The sequence below is a fragment of the Ursus americanus genome, chromosome 7, assembly GCF_024610735.1.
Source record: "Ursus americanus isolate L20-20 chromosome 7, mUrsAme1.1.p, whole genome shotgun sequence".
Lineage (NCBI taxonomy): Eukaryota > Metazoa > Chordata > Mammalia > Carnivora > Ursidae > Ursus > Ursus americanus.
In genome coordinates, this window is record NC_142133.1 from 66,160,878 (window position 1) to 66,182,099 (window position 21,222).

General features: G+C 37.1%; 1 protein-coding gene across 1 annotated transcript in view; it reads right to left on the reverse strand.

Annotated features, from left to right (window-relative positions):
• Nucleotides 1-1,245: 1,245 nt before the first annotated feature.
• RAB10 (RAB10, member RAS oncogene family) overlaps nt 1,246-21,222 on the reverse strand; it is an 82,008-nt gene continuing 62,031 nt past the window's right edge. Inside the window, exons 3-6 of the mRNA XM_045809256.2 lie at nt 14,211-14,349; nt 8,828-8,917; nt 8,199-8,300; nt 1,246-3,743 (exon numbers count right to left, since the gene is read on the reverse strand). Coding sequence (XP_045665212.1) covers nt 3,660-3,743; nt 8,199-8,300; nt 8,828-8,917; nt 14,211-14,349 — 415 coding nt within the window. The 3' untranslated portion in view covers nt 1,246-3,659. The remainder of the gene's footprint in view (nt 3,744-8,198; nt 8,301-8,827; nt 8,918-14,210; nt 14,350-21,222) is intronic.

The window sequence follows — 21,222 nt, forward strand, 5'->3', positions numbered from 1 at the left end:
TTGGCTTTTTTTTTTTTTTTTTTGAGTAAGCTCTACGCCCCATTCAGGGCTTAAACTCACGACCCTGAGATCGAAAGTTGCATGTTCTATTGACGGAGCCAGCCAGGCGCCCCTTATTGGCTCCTATATACACTTAGCTAATGACTGCTTTTGCTTTCTAAACTAGATCACAGGGGTGCCTGGATGGCTCAGTAGGTTAGGCATCTGCCTTCGGCTTGGGTCATGACCCCAGGGTCCTGGGATCGAGCCCTGCATTGGGCTCCCTGCTCAGCAGGAGGCTTGCTTCTCCCTCTCCCTGCTGCTCCCCCTGCTTGTGCACGCTTTTTCTCTCTGACAAATAAATAAATACAATCTTAACAATAAACTAGATCTCAAATTTAAGGGCAGAGACCATGTTGTATTTTCCTATACCAGTCTCAAAAGGAGAATCGTGGGCCTCACCCTAGACACACAAAAAAGAAAAAGCTGGAGAGTGAGTGAGGAAGCATTAAAAACACTCCAGGTGATTCCTATCAACACTGCAGGATGAGAAAATTTCTACACATTACCCTTCCCGCAGAGATAATCTTGTCAACAAATATTTCTATCTATTGACTAATAATGCCCTAATACGGGAGTAAGCTTTTCTTTATATAAAACAAAGCTGTTGGGGTGCCTGGGTAGCTCAGTCGGGTGTCTGCCTTCAGCTCAGGTCTTGATCCCGCAGTCCTGCAATCGAGCCCCACATCAGGCTTCTCCCTCTCCTCCCTACTCATGCTCTCTTTCGCTCTCTCTTAAGTAAGTAAAAGCTTAAAAAAAGAAAAAAAAGCTGTCGTTTATGGTTCACAAAAAAAGTCAGAAATACTTTTTTCAGAGAAGAGGATGGTCACTGCTAAAACAAGCGTTCACCCTGGGAGCCTACCTTGGTGCTCCGGGGTCATCAGCTGTGTTAGCTGCAGTCTGCCTTTGGCCCATTCTAGTGTTGTTGGCTGGGGAGTGACTGACTGTGGTGTCTCTTTTGACACCAGGATGAATCTGCTTACATTTCCATTTTTTACAGTAGTTTCTTACCAAAGACAGTTCTTGAAATTACTGTTTTCCCTAGGCTGAGAAAGTTATTTCCCTTCTATTTCCTCTAATATTCAGTTTGTTATTTCGCATTGTCTTCCAAAGTAATCCTCCATCTTCAACTGCATAAATAAATGAAAACCAAGCCACACAGTTGGAAATCAAGTTTTGTTTTTATATGAACAGAAGTAGACCATCTAGAAATATTTCAGTTTATTTAAATTGTTAAGTAGAATATGAAACCGAATTTGTAGCTAGTACCAGAGAATGGACTTAACTGTTGGGGGTTTAATGAGAACAGCTTCTACACAGGATCCCAAGAGACTTACAGAAAAAGGGGCAAAGCCCTAATATTAAGCAAATAAAACTCATGTTTCAAACAGGTTATACAAAAATTGATTTATACTCCATTTCCCTTTTTTTGATATTTAGAAAGTGCAGATTTAACAAAAGGTAGCCATAACCTTTCTATGTACAATGCCGATTATAATTATGCAAACAAAACTGTCAGTCTTTTACCCAAAAATCCCAGTGTTTAGCTCTCAAACCTTAAGTCACTGAATTGAATAAGGATTAAAGAGGGTTAAAAACAAAAAAGCTACTGCCACATTCCAGATGAAGGAAAGCAACACATACATTAAAATTAATCTAACAATAGTAGGTTTAACCTATAACTTTTCGAGAAGCTTAACATCATTTCATTATTATTTTTAGTGGAAAATTAGGGATTATTTGGCAATGCTGCTTTTACTAGTAAACAATGATAAAGTCAAGTAAAGGAAAAACCTAAGAACAACCAGTGAGGCATATAAAATTGTTTTTAGGGCACTATCTGAAAAATTCATGGATGTTTACAGCAGATACGTCCCAATGCTGTTGACGTGAGCCAAGAGGGCATTAAAATGCTATCCACGACACAGAGAGACTTTTCAATGGAAGCTGCTGTCCTAAACTCAGCCTCTGCTAGAAATGAATCATGCTATTCACAATTATTTCAACAAAGGTATCATCTTAGGATGCTAGCAGCGTAGCAAACTTAACTTACCCTATCCTGATGATAAGCAATGAAGCAAAACTAGAAAAACGAAGTGAAGAAAGGACAGGGTTAGAGATAGCTGGAGATCTTATCTGTACATGAAAAGCCTTTTGTCCTTTTCCCAAATCCATGGTAATACACATTTTCCAAAGGGATGTAAAGACGGGACTTAAAATTAATAATATTCTAAAGTATTTCTAATCTTAAGGTAAAGACAACTTAACACTGAAAAAGTGTTCTTCAAAGGCCAAATCTCAGTATATTTGGCAAACATGTTAATAAATTTCACTCCTCCTTCCCACCATTTAAAACAAAAACAAAAATAGAAACAACCAAACCTTTACTGGGCTACCAAACTGCTAGAGGAGTTGCCAGAATGGAGACTACTCAAATTTCGGTTACGAGATTTATTCTAGGAAAGTGAATAGGCTATACACCTAATTAGAAAGACAAACCACAACACCCTCCAAACACTAGTGCATGCAATTAACTCTTCCATTTCATAAACTCAGTGGATAGAAAGGGAACAGGGAGGGAAGAAGAGGAGCATGAAGTAAAAGAGCGAATGGAGGAATCTGGGGCAGAAGTTATCCGGGAGAGAGAGAAAATGAGGGGAAGACATTTAATAGTAGTAGGCAGTTAGAATTTATCTTTCAGTTTACTTAGCGAGTTAAATCAGTCCTTTATGTTAAACTTGAAAAACCTACTAGTTTGCCCCTTTCACTTTTAAATAACTCATACCATTGGTGGTGGGGGAGGGAGAAGCAAATGGAGCAGCATGCAGGAGGACAGACACGAGGAAAAAGCGAGGAAAAAGCGGCCAAAGAGAAGAACTGGTGGCAGGAATAGTGTTAAATATCAAGGCCACTTAAAATAAGACTCAGCAAACCAAAGCTATCATTTCTGCATTACCCTTTGTCCTCAATTAACTACTTTGAAAATTACAGCCAAGCAAACCACGAACATTTTAACGGTTTATGTCTGGATGATATGTATGTCTCCTGCACATGCTTCCACCAAAACAAACTAACAAACAAAAGGAAAAACCAAAGAAGTTCCTTTCCACATAAGGCACAGGACAAAATTAATCCCATTTACATATTCAAGGCGAAAATGAGTGTTTTCCTGGCTTTTGTTTCTTTTGCTATCACATGTCTATAGATTATAGGGACTCAAGCACATTATCCATGACAGAAAATTCCACTGTTGTACAAAATAAAATTGTTAATTCTAACTTTTATTCTTATACAATTTGCAGAATAGAGTTGAAATGATTGCTATAGGTTTTAATGTTGATAAGAAGAACTGGACTATAATACAACTGAAATGCAGTGGTGAGCTGAGCAAGTACATTTAAAAATGAAGTCACAGACATGATTTTTCTATACATTTTCTTGTTTGAAGAAAATTATAAAGTCAGCAAGCAGTCACGGATGAAAGACAAAACAGGTGGACTGGATAGTTAAGATGAGGAAGAAAAATATCTGTTTAGAGTTAAAAATGGACAGAGTGGTTTATTTTGCAGCAAGAGGAGAAAACAGGGTGGTGGATGGCAACTGACGGAACAGGAGAACGCTCAGCAACATTTGCTCTTCCAGCCTGTCACGCCGCCTCCACTGCTGATATCTACATTTTCACTGTTGGGCTCTTTTACAGGGGTCTGGAACAAACACACAAGGAAAGTAACCCATGAAAAACATTGTTATGGAGAAATCAAGATTCAACAGAAATATTCTCACAAAGGTAACAAAATATAACTCCAGTCGCGCAAGACAGGTTCCCTCTCCCATGCACAAACCTAGCAGCTTTGTTTCTGATCTACATTTTGCCTGCTTACTCCAAGCTGTGAAATGTCTAGAAGCCTCTAGGCATCCCTTTAATAAAGCTTCCAGTATCTTTTCTACTCTCAGTTCGCACAAAGGTTTGCTATCTCTTAGCCCTGACCCCTGAGTATCTAGTACTTAAAAAGCATTATCATCTGTATAAAACCAATGCTGCGTCAAGTCTAACCTCAGAGAAGTAAAACAGCCCTTTCTGTCTAGTCACTTGCCTTTTGAGACCGAAGTTTGTAACGCTCTACACCAGTTTTAAAAAGGCAAGCTCAACAATGATATGCTAACATTAAGTGGAAGAGAAAGGGCAGGGCAGAATGCAAAGTTGTATAATCTACGTTAAAAATGGACACAGAAAAAAAATCAAAAGGAGAGATACCAAATGTGAAAAGAGAAAAACCTTAGGTGGTGGGTTTGTGAGTGATTTTATTTCCTTCTATGAATAATCCTGTATCTCCCCAATAATCTAAATATTACTTTTAAAATCAAAAGAATATACTATTTTCAATGGATAGCCTATACGGTATGTATGAAAGGACATTTTTTTTTTAGAAACCGCACACATATAGTAAAGTATAAAAATCTTAATTGTGCTTGATGGATTTTTAGTATATAGAGTGAAGCTATCAGATCAAAACACAGAACAGAAAACCCCCTGAAGGCTCCCCTGTGTCCCTTTCCAGCCAGTACTACCCTCCTAAAGGTAATCAGTACTCTCATTTCTGTCACCAGAGGTTGTTTTTTTTGTTCTTGACCTTCAAATATGTGGAACCATGCTTTATGTATTCTTTTATGTATGACTCCCTTTATTCAGGATCAGTCTGTGAAATTTATCCAGGCTGTTTTATTAACAGTAGGTCATCATGAATGAAATTTTAAAAGCCAGGATGTAACTGGGAATGTATTCTCTCATGGAAACAAGATAAAGTTAAGGTAACCCAGGGGGGAAAACTTAAAATATTTTAAAAAGTCATGTAGCCCAAGAGAAGCCCTACTTAACTCATATGGAGGTGAAATTCTGACTTGCACTCTGAGCTCACCTACCTACTCTCACTGCCTTATGGGATTCTTCTCCTCATTGTGTGTTAAAGATAAAAAGTTTTGCTTTAAAAAAATCTTTGTGAGTTTTCCTGAACAACCAACTTTATTCTTATTGCAGATCTTGAGAAAAATGACAGAAGAGTCATTTTAACTCTGTTAAAGCCGAAAGTATTAACTGAAAAAGTGAGCAAAGGAATAAAACAAGTTTACAGAAAAGGAAATACAAAAGCGATTCTTAAAACTGTCTTTAAAAATGCTCACCAAACTCATAAGAGCGCTGCAGATTAAATTTTTTTTTTTTTTTAACCTGTCAGGTTGGGAAAGATCTTAAAGTCTTATAATCCATTATGTGGCCAGAGTGTGAAGAAACAGACATTCTCATCCACTGTCAGTGGGAGTGTAAATGGGTACAACCTCATGCCAGCACGTGGCAACATGTAACAGAATTATAAAAATGTACATCTATGCTCTTTGGCCACTTCTAGGAATCTGTCCTTCACATACCTGCACATAATCATATGCTTGCAAAATGAGTTACATATAAGATTATTCACTGCAATACAATTTATGAGATCATAAGGCTGAAAATCACCTGTATGTCCCTCATTGAGAAAACCTATATGACATACTTACTCAAAGGAGTACCATTTATTTTAAAAGTAGAATTATTTTACTTATTTTAAGTGCCAAACAGAGTACAGTAGGTTGCCTTACCTGTTTAAAAAAAGGTATATATAAAGAATTATATATATAAATATATATATTCATATTTACTCATATATTAATAATTAAGAGGTTAATTACACTGGTTACCTGTCGGGGGGAATGAGGAGTTGGGGGAATGTGGTGGGAAACTTCTCTGCATTTGTACTCGCTTTATTTTAAATGTTTGCACCATGAGAATGAATTACCTATTCAAATAATTAAGTTAAAAATGTTTTAAATTGTTTTCATTCTAAAGTTAATTTTTCTTTTACAAACTCAGGAGAGAAATCATGGCACAGAAAGCTGCTGGTCAGGAACCACTCCTGTATTTCTCACACTCCAATGTAAAGCAAGTTTATATTTGATGTTTTGACTCCTAACTTTACCACATCAAGAAGCATATATGTATGTGTATGAGAAAAAAATGGGACCTCACATTGGGGCATGCCTACATGGGGAAGATCTTTATCGGTGTATTCATTCATATCACACTGGGACACAGATTATAAGACCATATAAGCATATATATGTATGTTTTAATGCCAAGATTAGTGAGAAAATCAAGGGATACAGTATGGACAGAAAAAAATCAAAAACAATGGAGAAAACCAAAAAATCCAGACAGAGAAAGAACACAAGAGACAAGAGTATTTCAACAAGTGTTATGGTCAATTCTGGAATAATTTTTCACTGTGACCTGCCCAACTCTGAGATACAAAGAACTCCACAATTAAAAGAGCATTTTTCTTTTCTTTTCTTTTTTAAGATTTTTATTTATTTAATTGACAGAGAGACAGCCAAGGAGAGAGGGAACACAAGCAGGGGGAGTGGAAGAGGAAGAAGCAGGCTCTCAGCAGAGGAGCCTGATGCAGGGCTCGATCCCAGAACGCCGGGATCACGCCCTGAGCCGAAGGCAAACACTTAAAGACTGCGCCACCCAGGCGCCCCTAAAAGAGCATTTTTCTATTCCTGTTGTTCCCTTCATTTAATTAATAATATGAACAATTTTCCTTGTCCATCTAGTACTTTACTTTTCTACTCTTCTATTTTTATTTCTCATAGGAATACTTTGAAATATAAAAATGTATATAAAAATATAAAAATTCTTCAAGGAATTCCAAGGGGTTTTACCTTTACATACTGTGAAAGGATATTTTAAAAATTTTAAGTTGTTTTTATAACTTTAAAAAGATACGTTAAATTTTCTAAACAAAACTATATAAACGTAAGAGTCATTGAGTAATTTCTGTTCTATGTCTCCCTCCCTTTACAACCGTAACCCACTTGGAATACTCACTATTTTAAGAGTTTGGTATAAATCCTTCCAGATCTTTATTTGCTAAACATAACCAAACGTGTGTGCACATGCATACACATGTGTGTTTGGTATCATACAGAATTTTTAAAAATAAGATCGTACTACACGTATTCTATCCTAACTTGCTTCTTATTACTCGATGTATTATTGATACCAGGATGCTGGCAGATATGGAAGGGCACAACTTTTATTTTATAGTCACTATGAATAGCAATGTAACTGATGACATTTTTCTGGTTTGAACACACAATTATAGTTAATGGATAACTACAGTTCACTATAAAAAATTAAGTTGTTTGATTTCTCTGAAATTTCACTAGATTTATATTTGAGATACCATCTCTATTACAGCTTGTTTTATAGATGTATGTATTTTTTAATTTGGGGATTGGTTTTTGAAAAAATACAGTTATTTCAATTATAAAAATAGAATGGTTACCAGAAGCAATTAAATTTTCTCCTATACAGTGCCTACTTCTCCTTTAGTTGTGTCAGATGTTTTCTGTTTTTATACGCATTTAAATGTACCAGAGATTGAACAGACAACTCAGGATTCATAACCAAATCTGCATATTATATCTAGTCATATTCCCAATTTTGCTACAAGTTTCTCATATTGGTAAGTATGGGGATTCACAAATTAAACCCAGAAAACTAACCCGGAAGTAAAATGAATTCCCTGGAATCATATTTCAGCAATTTGTAAAATATCACAGATTGAAATGCCTGGCTAAATGAAATACAGGGATGGATTTATTGTATTTATTCACTATATAATATATACATGCTCTTTACTGGCACATCTGAGAAGTGACTATAGAGAGAGAAGAAAGCGATTCTGTAGCAGTAACTATTATCTTAAATTTTAAGAAATTATCTATGGAAATGCAAAGAATGTGTAAGAGAAGTGAGTCCAAAAGTAAACAGAAGAGCCACAAGACAGCAGACCAGACAAAAAGCTGAAAGAAGGTGCATGAACCTGGGGACCTGAGAGTCAGTGTGGGAGCTCAGAACAGTGTCACCGCTGACCAGAAGCTACAGATTTCTAATGGCTCATTGCTTCCCCCAGTTCCTACTTCACTTTAGAGGGCTAGATACTGGTGACAGGGGAACATTTAGGAACAATACCACCCAAACCTAATTTTCTGTATGTTAATCCAGGACTTCAAAGAAGAACTGTGACACAGGGCACCTTGGGAAGTAAAAAATAGGATCTTACCTTTCGAAGGATATCTTCAGCTAATGTGAGGAAAGCCTTTTCGATGTTTATATTTGCTTTTGCACTAGTCTCAAAAAATCTAATACCATGCTCCCTTGCAATCTAAAATAGAAGCAAAATGTCATCATAAAATTCAAGCACAGGGTCCCAACTGTTGACTTCAGCATTCTGGAGGAAATAATAATATTCTAAAGGCAGCAGTCCCTACTAGGTTATATAAAGCAAAGTATTTCAACGGGTCACGATTCAAATGACCAAGTTCTTTCAAAAAATAAAGAAAGAAAGAAAAATAATAAAAGAATCCTCTCCTCACTTCAGGAGTTTACTTCAAATACTCTAAGTGAGGTACTTACTTAAAGTCTTAAGTTAAAAAACTGAGGATCACTAATTTCTATTTTTCCCTCTTTGTAGTTTAAATACAGCTAAAAATACTACTACCGAAGGTTTAATTCTCCCATACCTATTAGATATGCACTGAGAAAATTCACTCAAATGATAAACCACTGTTTCCCCACAGCATTTATAAAACAATGTGAATAACTCAGCACACTCCACTATCATTACCAACAATCAAATGCAATACCATCTTCACCAAGAGCAGCGTATTAATTTCATTCAGAGCTTTTTACCTGTTCTCCTTTTCCTTTAGGTACAACTCTTTTATCATCCATATCACATTTGTTTCCTAGTAACATTCTTTCCACATCTTCATTGGCATGCTACAATGGAATGAAGATTTAATGTACACACTACCATGACTTACAGCTTAATATTCTCTAAAAATGACTTTATTTTTCTTAATTTTCATTGTCATTTTTATAATCTGAAGTTTTAAAGCAAGCACCCTGAAATCACCCCATGCTAAAAGCCTACACAAATTCGTAAATTACTTAGAGAAAGAAACAGAATTCCTAAAACATACCGCTGTCAAATACTATTTTACCCCAGCTGGAGGCTGTCTAGTTTCTAGATATAGTCTCACCAAAACTGAAGATACAGGCAAAAGACCTGAAACTGAAATCTCTTATGTATAATCTAAATCCAAGTTGGATTATGATTTTAGATAATGAGTACTGCCCCATAGAAGCCTTACTTAAAAATTCTACAGAGCTCTTAATATCTCAAAAAGCTACACTGGTAGGGTACAAGAAGATCCCATGCAGAAAAATCAGTTAAAAACAAATATTTGCTCCACTGAAATCCTAACACCATTTGCACAAATAGAAAAACCTACCCCTAAAATTCGTATGTAATCTTGAGGGACCCTGAACAGCCAAAATAATCTTGAAAAAAAAGTACAAAGTTGGAAGATTCATACTTACTTCCTGATTTCAAAACTCACTACAAAGCTACAATAATCAAAATACTGTGCTACTAGCATAAAGATATATACATGAATAAACAGGATACAGAGCCAAGAAATAATCCCTTGCATGCATGATCAAATGACTTTCAACAAGAGTGCCAAGCCCATTCTATGGGGGAAAGAACAGTCTTTTCAAAAAATGGTGCTGGGGGGCGCCTGGGTAGCACAGTCGTCAAGCGTCTGCCTTCAGCTCAGGGCATGATCCTGGTGCTCGGGGATCGAGCCCCACATCAGGCTCCTCCGCTGTGAGCCTGCTTCTTCCTCTCCCACTCCCCCTGCTTGTGTTCCCTCTCTCGCTGGCTGTCTCTCTGTCAAATAAATAAAATAAAATCTTAAAAAAAAAAAAAAAGAAAAGAAAAGAAAGAAAAAAAAATTAAGAAAACCAAATTAAAAAAAAATGGTGCTGGGCATAGCAGGTATCAATATGTGAAGGAATGAAGCTGGACCCTTAACTTACACCATACACAAAAATAAACTCAGTGGATCAAAGGCCTAAAGGTTAAGACCTGAAACTATAAAAACTTCTCCTTTTCCATTTCCACGAAAGAAAACACAGGAGAAAAATTTTATGACATTGGATTTGGCAATGGTGTATTGGATATGACACCAAAAGTACAGGAAACAAAAGAAAAAATAGGCAAATTACACTTCATCAAAATTAAAAACTTTTAGGTGTCAAAGGTCACTATCAGAGTGAAAAGACAACCAACCCCTGGAGTAAGGAAAGTATTTGCAAATCATCTATCTTTGGCCCAACACTCCTTTCCCTGAATGTCTCCAGAGCCAAGGTAGTTAAGTTTTCTAAATAATAAAAGTAATTTGAGATTTGATTTGTCTTAAACTTGAATCAATCACTTTCTTTCCACTAGCCCTATCCTCTTCTGGGTAACTTTTACTCATTTCTTCAGATCTCAGCCTAAATGTCATTCCTCATAAAAAAGCCTGTTCGGCTATTCTGGTCCTGTGCCTGTACCTCCATATGAATTTTAAGATCAGCCTGTCAATTTCTGCCAGCCCCACCCCCACCCCCAAGACAGCAGCTGGGATTTTGATAGGATTACACTGAATCTGAAGATCACTTTGGCTAGTGCTGCCATCTTAACAATATGAAATCTTCCAAGTCATAAACATGGGGTGTCTTTCCAATTACATGGATCTTTATTTCTGTCCAACATTTTATGGTTATCAATATGTAAGTTTTGTACATCTTTGGTTAAATTTTTCATAACTCGTTTTTCTTCTTTTTGATGCTACTATAAATGGAATTATATTCTTAATTTCATTTTTGGATTATTCACTGCTAGTGTATAGAAATACAACTGATTTTTGTATACTGATCTTGTGTCCTCCAAGCGTACTGAACTTGTTCATCAGTTCTAACAGTTTTATTTTTTGGTGTATGTTTCTTAGGATTTTCTTTCTTTCTTTTTTAAAGATTTTTATTTATTTGACAGGGTGCCTGGGTGGCTCAGATGGTTAAGCGTCTGCCTTAGGCTCGGGTCATGATCCTAGGGTCCTGGGATCGAGCTCCACATTGGGCCCCTTGCTCAGTGGGGAGTCTGCTTCTCCCTCTCCCTCTGTCTGCCATTCCCCCTGCTTATGCTCTCTCTGTAAATAAAAATCTTTAAAAAAAAAATAAAGATTTTGTTTATTTATTTGACAGAGAAAGCACAAGCAGGGGGAGCAGCAGGCAGTGAGAGGAAGAAGCAGACTCCCCACCGAGCAGGAAGCCCAATGTGGGGCTTGATCTCAGGACTCTGGGATCATGACTTGAGCCAAAGGCAGACGCTTAAGCTATTGAGCCACCCAGGCACCCTATCAAATAAATAAAATCTTAAAAAAAAAAAATTTATTGGGGGTGGTGGTACATAAGCAGGGAGAGAGGTGGGGGGGGGCAGGGGAAAGCAGGCTCCCTGTGGAGCAGGAAGCTCAATGTGGGGCTCGATCCCAGGACCCCGTGATCATGACCTGAGCCATAGCCACATGCTTAACTGATTGAGCCATCCAGGCACCCCTCCTTAGGATTTTCTACATACAAAGTCTCATTATTTACAAATACAGTTTTCCCTCCCAGTCTGGGTTTCTCCCTTTTCTTTGCCTAATTGCCCTCGCTAGAACCTCCACTACAATTCTGAACAGTAGTGGTACGCTTCTCATTTTCTTGATCGTAGGGGCAGGTATGCTGTTAGCTGTGGGATTTTCACAGATGTCCTTTACTAGGCTACGGATTTTCTATTTCTAGTTTGTTGAGTATTTTTATCTTGAAAGGGTGTTGAATTTTGTCAAAAATTTTTTCTGTGTCTGTTGGTACGATCATATGGTTTTTGTCTTTATCAAGATGGTGCATTACACAAAGCGTCTGGGTTAAGTGTCCGCCTTGGCTCGGGCTGTGATCTCAGGGTCCTGGGATCAAGCCCCTGGTCGGGCTTTCTACTCAGCAAGGAGTCTGCTTCTCCCTCTCCCCCTCCCCACTGCTCGTTCTCTCTCTCTGTCAAATAAAATCTTAAAAAAAAAAAAAAACAAAACAAAACACAAAAAGATGGTGTATTACACTGACTGATTTCTTATACTGAACCACCCTTGCATTCCTAGGTAAATTCCTCTTGATCATGATATATAATCCTTTTTTAAATGCCGTGGATCAATTCAGCTTTTTCTCATTTAGTTAAAGCTTTAATTTCTACAATAAATTGAAAATCAGGCAACACCAATCTCTTATATGTCAGAAAAACAGATTTTCTTTTTAATGACTGAGTTTTATGTATCTTAATTCTCATGTTGGGAAACTGAAGCCATCCGGCCTACAAAGTGTGTAAGGCTGTAATATAAATAAAAAACATATTTGGCCTTGGTGCCCTAGCACAGTACTCCTAATTTCCTGAGTGACAGAGGGTCTTTTGTTGTTCCTAACAGGGCCTTTTCTGCCTAAGTTTATGCTAATGAAGAACTGGGGCAGAGGGGTGGGTGGCCAACAGACCTTCACAATGGAAGCTGGTCACCAGAGGAACCAAACACGTGATTAATAAAGAACTGGAACTTTCAAGGGGCACTTGGGTGGCTCAGTCCATTAAGGGTCTGCCTTTAGCTCAGGTCATGATCTCCGGGTCCTGGGATCAAGCCCCATATCAGGCTCCCTGCTGAGCAGGGAGCCTGCTTCTCCCTGCTTCTGCTCTCTCTCTCTCTTCCCCTCTCAAATAAAAAATAAAAATAAAAAAGACTTGGAACTTGCAGCCACTCCCCTACCTCCCATGAGGTGAAGGGGGCTAGAGATTAAGTTTAATCACCAGAGGCACGGTTTAACTAGCCATACCTATGCAGTAAAACCTGAATCAATACTCTGAAACAATGAAGTGAGGGGACCTCTTCCAGGTTGGTGAACACATCAAAATGCCCAGAGGGTGACATGTTCAGAGATGGCATGGAAACTCTGTGTTCCCCAACCCCCATACCTTGCCTGTACATCTCTTCCATTTAGCTATTCCTGCACTGTGTCCTTTATAATAAAATTATAAATGTAAATAAAACACTTTCCTGAGTTTTAGGAGTCATCCTAGCCAATTACTGAACCCGAAAGTGGGTCCTGGGGCACCCCCAAATTTGTAGCCAAGTCAGACAGAACTGTGGGTAGCCAAGGGGACCCAGGACTTAACATTTGAAGGAAGGGCAGTCCATAAACTTGGGGAGTCCGACACTAAGGCTGGGCAGTTAGCATCAGAATAGGACTGAACTGTAGGACATCCAGTTCATGTCACCGAATACGGAAAACTGTTGTTGAAACAACAATGCACAGTCTCTTTACCAATTGTTCCTACTACACATGCTAGTTGTCTGAATCATAAAATAAAGGCTAAGATAATCCAAAATGGAGCCTTTCTTGTTTCAAAAATCTCTGTATTGTTAACTCATTATTAAATACTAACAGGCTTCTCTTTGAAGATTTATTGCAGGGATGGAAAAGTTAGTAATGAGCTGTCAGGACTGCTACCACTAAGATATCATTATCTTGCATCTAATACTGGCTTAACACTTGGTCTTCTAGCTGAAAGTGCTTTAAGGAGTTAGTCTTAAGGAAATTTAAGGCCCAAAAGGCTGCAATAAGACATGAAAAATAATTTCAGCAAGAAGCTACCTATACTGCAGAACAGAAATAGACCAGATTTGACACATATTTTACCTTTTAAAAATTGATATCTTCACATGTAATGAAATGGCACTATTTTCTTGGTTAGGTTTTTAACACATTACTACTCTATCTTTCAAAATGTCTAGAAGTGATATAGCATTTCTGTTGTTTTAAATTACTACTGAAAAATGTAGTAATTCATCATTTCAACAAAAATTCACGGAGAAAGAATTCATTTAGATAGAGAGAGGTGTGTAAAACCACTGGTAGATTCTACATGGGGCCATGCTATAAGATGGCTGTATAAAGTTTTTGCCTAAGTTAGTAATTCCCTTGGATGCGGTTCTGGATAGGCTTACCCAAAAATTTGAGAGAAAGGTAAGCAAAATATAACATTAACCTTTAAGAAGTAGAAATAACTCAATGATAGTACATTATATCCTAAACATCATTTAGAATTGTTTATTCTTAAGTAAACACAAAAATGCGTCTTTATTAGAGTTACACAATGTCTAGGTCTTACCTCATCTATGTTTCTAAGCCATTTGCTGATGTTTTCAAAACTTTTACCATTGGTGATGTCATATACTAGCATGATACCCATTGCTCCTCTGTAGTAGGAGGTTGTGATGGTGTGAAATCGTTCCTGGCCTGCCGTATCCCTGAAATAAACAGCAATAATTTGTGTTGAGCACTATGATATTACAACATTCTAGATAAAGGAAGGGCAAAACAGTAGAATGGTTTGGTAAGATCAACATTAAATCCACTATACGCTACAAAGCAAAACAGTACCACCACTCATTTAATTCTTAAATGGCAAATAACTATGGTTTATTCATAAGAACATATATACACATATACACAACTATTTTTATTCAAAGGAAATTCATGACCTACCTACAGTGGATGAAAACCTGAAGGGAAAACCATAGAAAAATGACACGTAAAACTCTTGGAAGTTATTTTAAAATGAACACCAGCAAGTATGATAAAAACTCTTGAAATTCCATTTTATTCAGTGATCTAGTTCCATAGCGTAACACAAAAGCATATGGAATGTTTAGAACATTAGATTAAACCGTAGTACAGCCACATTTATCTTTAGGATCATTTACAAAATGTTGTAAAGATAACCTCATTTTTAAGTAACAAGATGGAAATACACAAATAATATTTTTCAATTCCTTCATGCCAAAGATCGGAGATACGTATTTTGCTCCTGTAATTACCCCCCTTGTTTGCATCACCAATATCTTCCTTTTATGGATCATTCTCATCAGCATACATACATGTTTCAGTATCCCCTTTTCTAAAAAAGCAAAATTAAAACAAAAAAACACTCTCAACCCTACATTCCTCCAACTAACACCACATTTTCTGTTCCCCTCCCCAGCAAACTTTCTTTTTTAACGTTTAAAATAATTATAGCCTCACAGGAAGTTACAAAAATAGTACAAAGTCTTGTGTATCCTCACCCAGCTCTCCTCCAATGGTAACATATTACACCACAGTACAAAAGCAAAACCAGGAAATTTACATTGGTACAATCAAAAGACCTTAAAGTTCACTTTTTTTAAAAAACATACACTCATATGTGTGTGTGGGTGCACATGCACGCATGTATGTAGTTCTCTACAATTTTTTCAGATGTACAGATTTGTGTAATCACCACCACAAACACGATAGAAAAATGTTGCATCACTCCTCCATCTCCTTTAGTCCCTATACTCCGGCCAATAAACTGTTGTCTATATCTATGATTTTGTCATTTCCAGAATGCTATATAAATGGAATCATGCTATATACAACCTTTTGAAATGATCGTTTTCACATTTTCCACCATGATCTCCTTGAGATCCATCAAAGTTGCTGCACGTATACTAGTCTGTTCCATTTTATTGCTGAATAGTATTCCATTGTATGGACATACCACTTTTAACTACTCACCCATGGAAGGACATTGGGTTGTGTCCAGTTTTGGCCATTACAAATAAAGTTGCTATGAATACTTATGCACAAGTTCCTGTGTGTACAGAAGTTTTCATTTCTTCGGGATGAATACCCAGGAATGTTACTGCTGAGCCATATGATATGTTTACATTTATAAGAAACTACAAAACTTTTCTAGAGTGGCTGTACCACTTTACACTCCAAGCAGCAATGTAACAGATCCAGTTTCTCTGCATCCATCAGCATTTGGTGTTGTCACTATTTTTTATTTTAATCTAATAAATAAGGCATGTAATGATACCTCATCATCATTTAAATTTGTATTTCTCTATGGCTAATGATGGTGAACATTTTTCATGTAATTATTTGCCATCCATATATCCTCTCTGGTAAAATGGCTGTTCTTGTCTTCTATCCATTTTCTAACTGGATTGTTTGCTGTCTTTTTTTTTTTTTTTAACACTGCTACATGTTGAGAGTTCTGTACCTAGTTTTCAATTCTCCTGACAAAGTCTTTTGTAGAGTGAAAGTTTTAAATATTGAAATCCAATTTATTGATTTTTTTAAGAATCTTTTATGGATCATGGTTTTAGCGTTATAGCTAAGAACTCTTCACCTAGTCTTAGGTCCCAAAGATTTTCTATGTTTTCTTCTAAAAGTTTTTGGTTTTACATTTTATATTTAAATTGTCGATACAGGGGTGCTTGGGTGGCTCAGCCAGTTAAGCATCTGCCTTCGGCTCAGGTCATTACCCCGAGGTCCTGGGATTAAGCCCCACATCAGGCTCCCTGCTCAGCAGGAAGTCTGCTTCTCCCTCTCCTCTGCCTGCTGCTCCCCCTGCTTGGGCTTTCTCTGTCAAATAAATAAAATCTTTTAAAAATAATGGTACATTTTGAGTTAATTTTTGTACAGGGTGTGAATTTTAAGTAGAGGTTCATATTTTTACATATGGATGTCCAACTACTCTAGCACCATTTGTTGAAAATGTTGAGGAAATAGCCTTTCTTTGTTGAATTGCTTTTGTACCTTTGACAAAAATCAATTGACCATGACCCAGTCTATTTCTGAGTTTTTCTTTCTGTTCCAATGACCTATGTGTTTATGCCTCCGCCCATACCATACTGTCTTGATTACTGTAGCTAAATAAAGTCTTAAACCCAGATAGATTCCTCCCACTTATTTTTGTCAGAGTTGTTTTAGCTAACCTAGACTTTGCATATAAGTTGTTGTTGTTTTTTAACTAGGCTCCATGCCCAGTGAGGAGCCCAATGTGGGACCCAATGGGGGGCTTGAACTCACAACCCTCAGATCAAGACCCGAGCTGAGATGGAGTCAGATGCCTAACCGACTGGGCCACCCAGGCAACCCTCCATATAAATTTTAAAACCAGCTTGTCTATGTCTACAAAAAAATCTCCCCAGCAAACTTTTTTAAAGAGATCTCTAATTTCTGTCTTCCCAAATTCATTTCTCAACCAATTCTAATCTGACTACTACTACTACTATTCTACCAAGACTGCTCTTCTTCAAAAGGTCTCCAAAAACCTCTGATAGCTAAATCCAGGATTTAGTTCCTTTTTTTTTTTAAGATTTTATTTATTTCTTTGATAGAGAGAGAGAGGCAGAGAGAGAGGGAACACAAGCAGGGGGAGTGGGAGAGTGGAAGCAGGTTTCCCACTGAGCAGGGAGCCCAATGTGGGGCTCGATCCCAGAATGCTGGGATCATGACCTGAGCCGAAGGCAGACGCTTAACGACTGAGCTACCCAGGCGCCCCAGGATTTAGTTCCTTTTTATATATTTAAATCATTCATCAGGATACCATAAAATTGTCCACCTTCTCTTCTTGAAACATTTTATTCTCATGGCTTTTCTGACACCACGTGTTTCTGCTCTTAGTTGATGGCACTGACTGCTCATTCTCAGTAACTTTTGCTGGCATTCTAACATTCAGAGATACAGGAACTAACATTCTCTACATAGTAGCCAGAGTGATCTTCTTTAAATCTGATTATACCATTTTCTGCTTAAACGTCCAATAGCTTCAGTGAGGAAAGAATAGGTTTTTCAACAAATGGTGCTATAACAACTGGTTATCTCCATGCAAAAGAATGAAGTTGGACCCCTACCTTATACCATATATGAAAATTAATTTGAAACAGATCTAAGACCTGACATTAAAACTATAAAATTCTTTTTTTTTTAAAGATTTTATTTATTTATTTATTTATTTGTTTATTTATTTATTTATTTATTTATTTATTTGACAGAGAGAGAGAGCCAGCGAGAGAGGGAACACAAGCAGGGGGAGTGGGAGAGAAAGAAGCAGGCTCCCAGCAGAGGAGCCCGATGTGGGGCTCGATCCTGTAACGCCGGAATCACGCCCTGAGCCGAAGGCAGACGCTTAACCGCTGTGCCACCCAGGCGCCCCTAAAACTATAAAACTCTTAGAAGAAAATATGAGGAAGATGCTCAACATCATTAGTCATTAGGGAACTGTAAATCAAAATCACTTCATACACCCTAAGATAGCTATAATCAAAAAAGCAAATAAAGGATGTAGAGAAATTGGAACCCTCATACATTGTTTGTATAAATGTAAACTGATGCTGCCACTGTGGAAAATAGTCTCACAGTTCTTCAAAATGTTAAACATACAGCTACCATATGATCCTGCAATTCTACTTCTTGGTATACAATCAAGAGAAATGAAAACATATGCCCACATAAAGACTCATACATGAATATTCATAACAACATTATTCATAATAGCCAAAAAGTTGAAACAACCTAAATGCCCATCAACTCATCAATGAATGGATAAATAAAATGTGGTATAGTCATATAATGGAATATTACTCGGCCGTAAGACAGAAATAAGTACTGGTATCTGCTACAACATGGGTGAGCCTTGATAACATTACGTGAAAGAAATCAGACACAAAGGATCAAATAATGTAGAATTCCACTTATATGAAATGTCCAGAATAGGAAAATCTACACAGGCATAAAGTATATTAGTGGCTGCCCTGGCTTAGGGGTTTGGTCAGGATGGGGAGTGGCTGCTGAAGAGTACAGTTTCAAAAAAAAGAGTATGGAGTTTCTTTTTGGGAATATAAACATGTTCTAAAATTGTGATGATGGTGAATATATACCTTGTAAATACACTAAAAAGCTAATTTTATACTTCAAATGGGTGAATTATGGTATATGAATTATGTCTCATCTCCATAAAGACATCACAAAACAGAAAAGATTACTAGGCTTAAAAAACAAAATTTCCAATTCATTATAACCAGAACCAGTTCCAAAATCCTTAAGGTTTACAAGTATTACAGGACTTGTTCTTTTCTCCACCCCCCAAATTCTGAGGGACTCCTTTCCTTGACAACTAGAGTCACGTTTTTGTTGCTGCTGCTGTTGTTTTTAACGTCCCCAAATTCACAAGCTTGTTTTCCACTTGACAGCCTCTGCACTAGCTGTTCCCACAGCCTGCCTGTACATGATTGGCTCCTCATGTTCACATTTTAACCATCACGTTAACAATGAAGCCTTCTCTGACCACGCAATTTAAATAGTCATCCAGTCTCTCTCCATTCCATATCCCTACTTAACTTCTCTGTGTAACACTTATTACAGATTTATTTTCCTGTTTGTCTCCCATGTCCTCTAAAATGAAAGTTCCATCAGAGATCTGTCGGTCATGTTCATTACAGAATCCATGCTATCTACACCTGGCGAATAAGCATTCAAATGTTAATGAGTCAGTATTTCAGAAGATTACCTTGCAGATTCTGTATTATTTTACATATGAAGGTGCATGATCCTTAAAAACATATTTTAAAAATGCTTATACACCTAAAAATACATGTAGCCAGAGATATAACAGAACTACCAATACATGAATATTCTTTACAGTCAATCCTGGTGTACAATTACCATGTTCATACATCTGCCCTCTATCCATCTATCCATCAACTCAAATACTGTGTGCTAGGCATTCTACAAGAACGCGCACAGAACATGGGTTTGGAGTCAGATCCAAGTTTATCCTCAGATTCCAACCCTTCCAGGTGGGTGAACTTGAAGGTACACAACCACTCTGAATCTTTGTTTTTTCATTCACAGCCAGAAGAAATAACTAAAGTAAAATTCTGTAATTTATTTGTGTGTGGTATAAATGAGCCCAATCTGTAGTATAAGAATATGCAAAGATGTAATAATGTCATTTTGAGATTCAAAATTTGTGTTTTCAAGATGTCGTAGGTCAAAACCATCTCTGCACATGTTCAAGTTAGTACCTGTCTGTGGTTAAGCTGTACTCAAAGCTGGTTCACAAGGAAATCCCTGGCTTTGCCTGAAGCCTATTTCTGAATAAATGTAAAATAAAATGATTTTTTATTTAGCCAAGTTAAAGACAACCTAGCTGGATTTTTCAACTTTTGTAAGAGAATTTCAGCCCTGTCACTTGCCCATCTCGTATCAAAGTATATGGATCTGCCCTTTAAAATAATGTAAAATCCCATTTATTCATTCTGCAACTATTTATTGAACTGTAAACAGGAAAAAAGTTCTGCCTTAATGAAGTTTTTATATGCTACTGGGGGTAGACAACCAAATAAATCATAATTTCTAGAACTGTACATCTTCAGAGGGTGAAAAGTACCAAGAACACAAAAAGTAGAGAGACTTGGGGCTGATGTCGGGGATGGTGCAACAAGTAAAATTTTAAACAGGGTGGTGAGGGAAGGCCTCAGTGAGAAGGTAAAGGGAATAAGGAAGTACCTGGGGGTAACAATGTTCCAAGAAGAGGTAAGAGCAAGTACCATGGTCCTGACCCATGGTTGAGGAATAATAAGGAGGTCAATAGGACTTCAGCTTTTCCTGAGATGAGAAGTCTATTGAAGGGTTTTACAAAAAGAAGTAACTTAACCTGAGTTTAAAAAGAATCATTCTATTTACTGTGTTGGAAATGGGTGTGTATGGAGAAGCAGAGTCAGGCGGTAATGTAATACCAACAAACTGCCAACAGAGCTGTCATTTAAGAAAAACCATCTAAGACACATGCTATCAGTTCTCCCAAGTTGTATCTAACTTAAATCGAGTTAGATCAGTAAATGCTACATACACAGGCACACATACATATTTCTATCTGTATATTTATTTACATTCTTAGAACACAATTTTTATCATCATTACCTTTAATATATTAATTAAAAATCACAAGAAGGAGCTTTATGAAAATGTATTCTGTATTTGTTATGATGTTTTCTCCCCCATTCTTTACATTAATTCTGAAAAGAGTAATGTAATCTATTGTTGGTAGCCCCCCTTCTCAGTCCTTTTTATACCTTTGCCCCTAAAGAAATTTCTAGGTAAGTTTTACAAATTAAGCATAAGTTGTTCTTCAGAGATAGTGTATTTACATCTTCCATTTTCCTCAATTCTGAATTGTTTTATCTTTTATTAATCTTATCTATTTAGTCACAAAGTATCTATAATCACGTGTAACTTATGATTTCATGAAAGAACAACAAAAATTCTGTCTCATCACGGTAGAAATAGTTTAGTTCTTTTCTAAATTG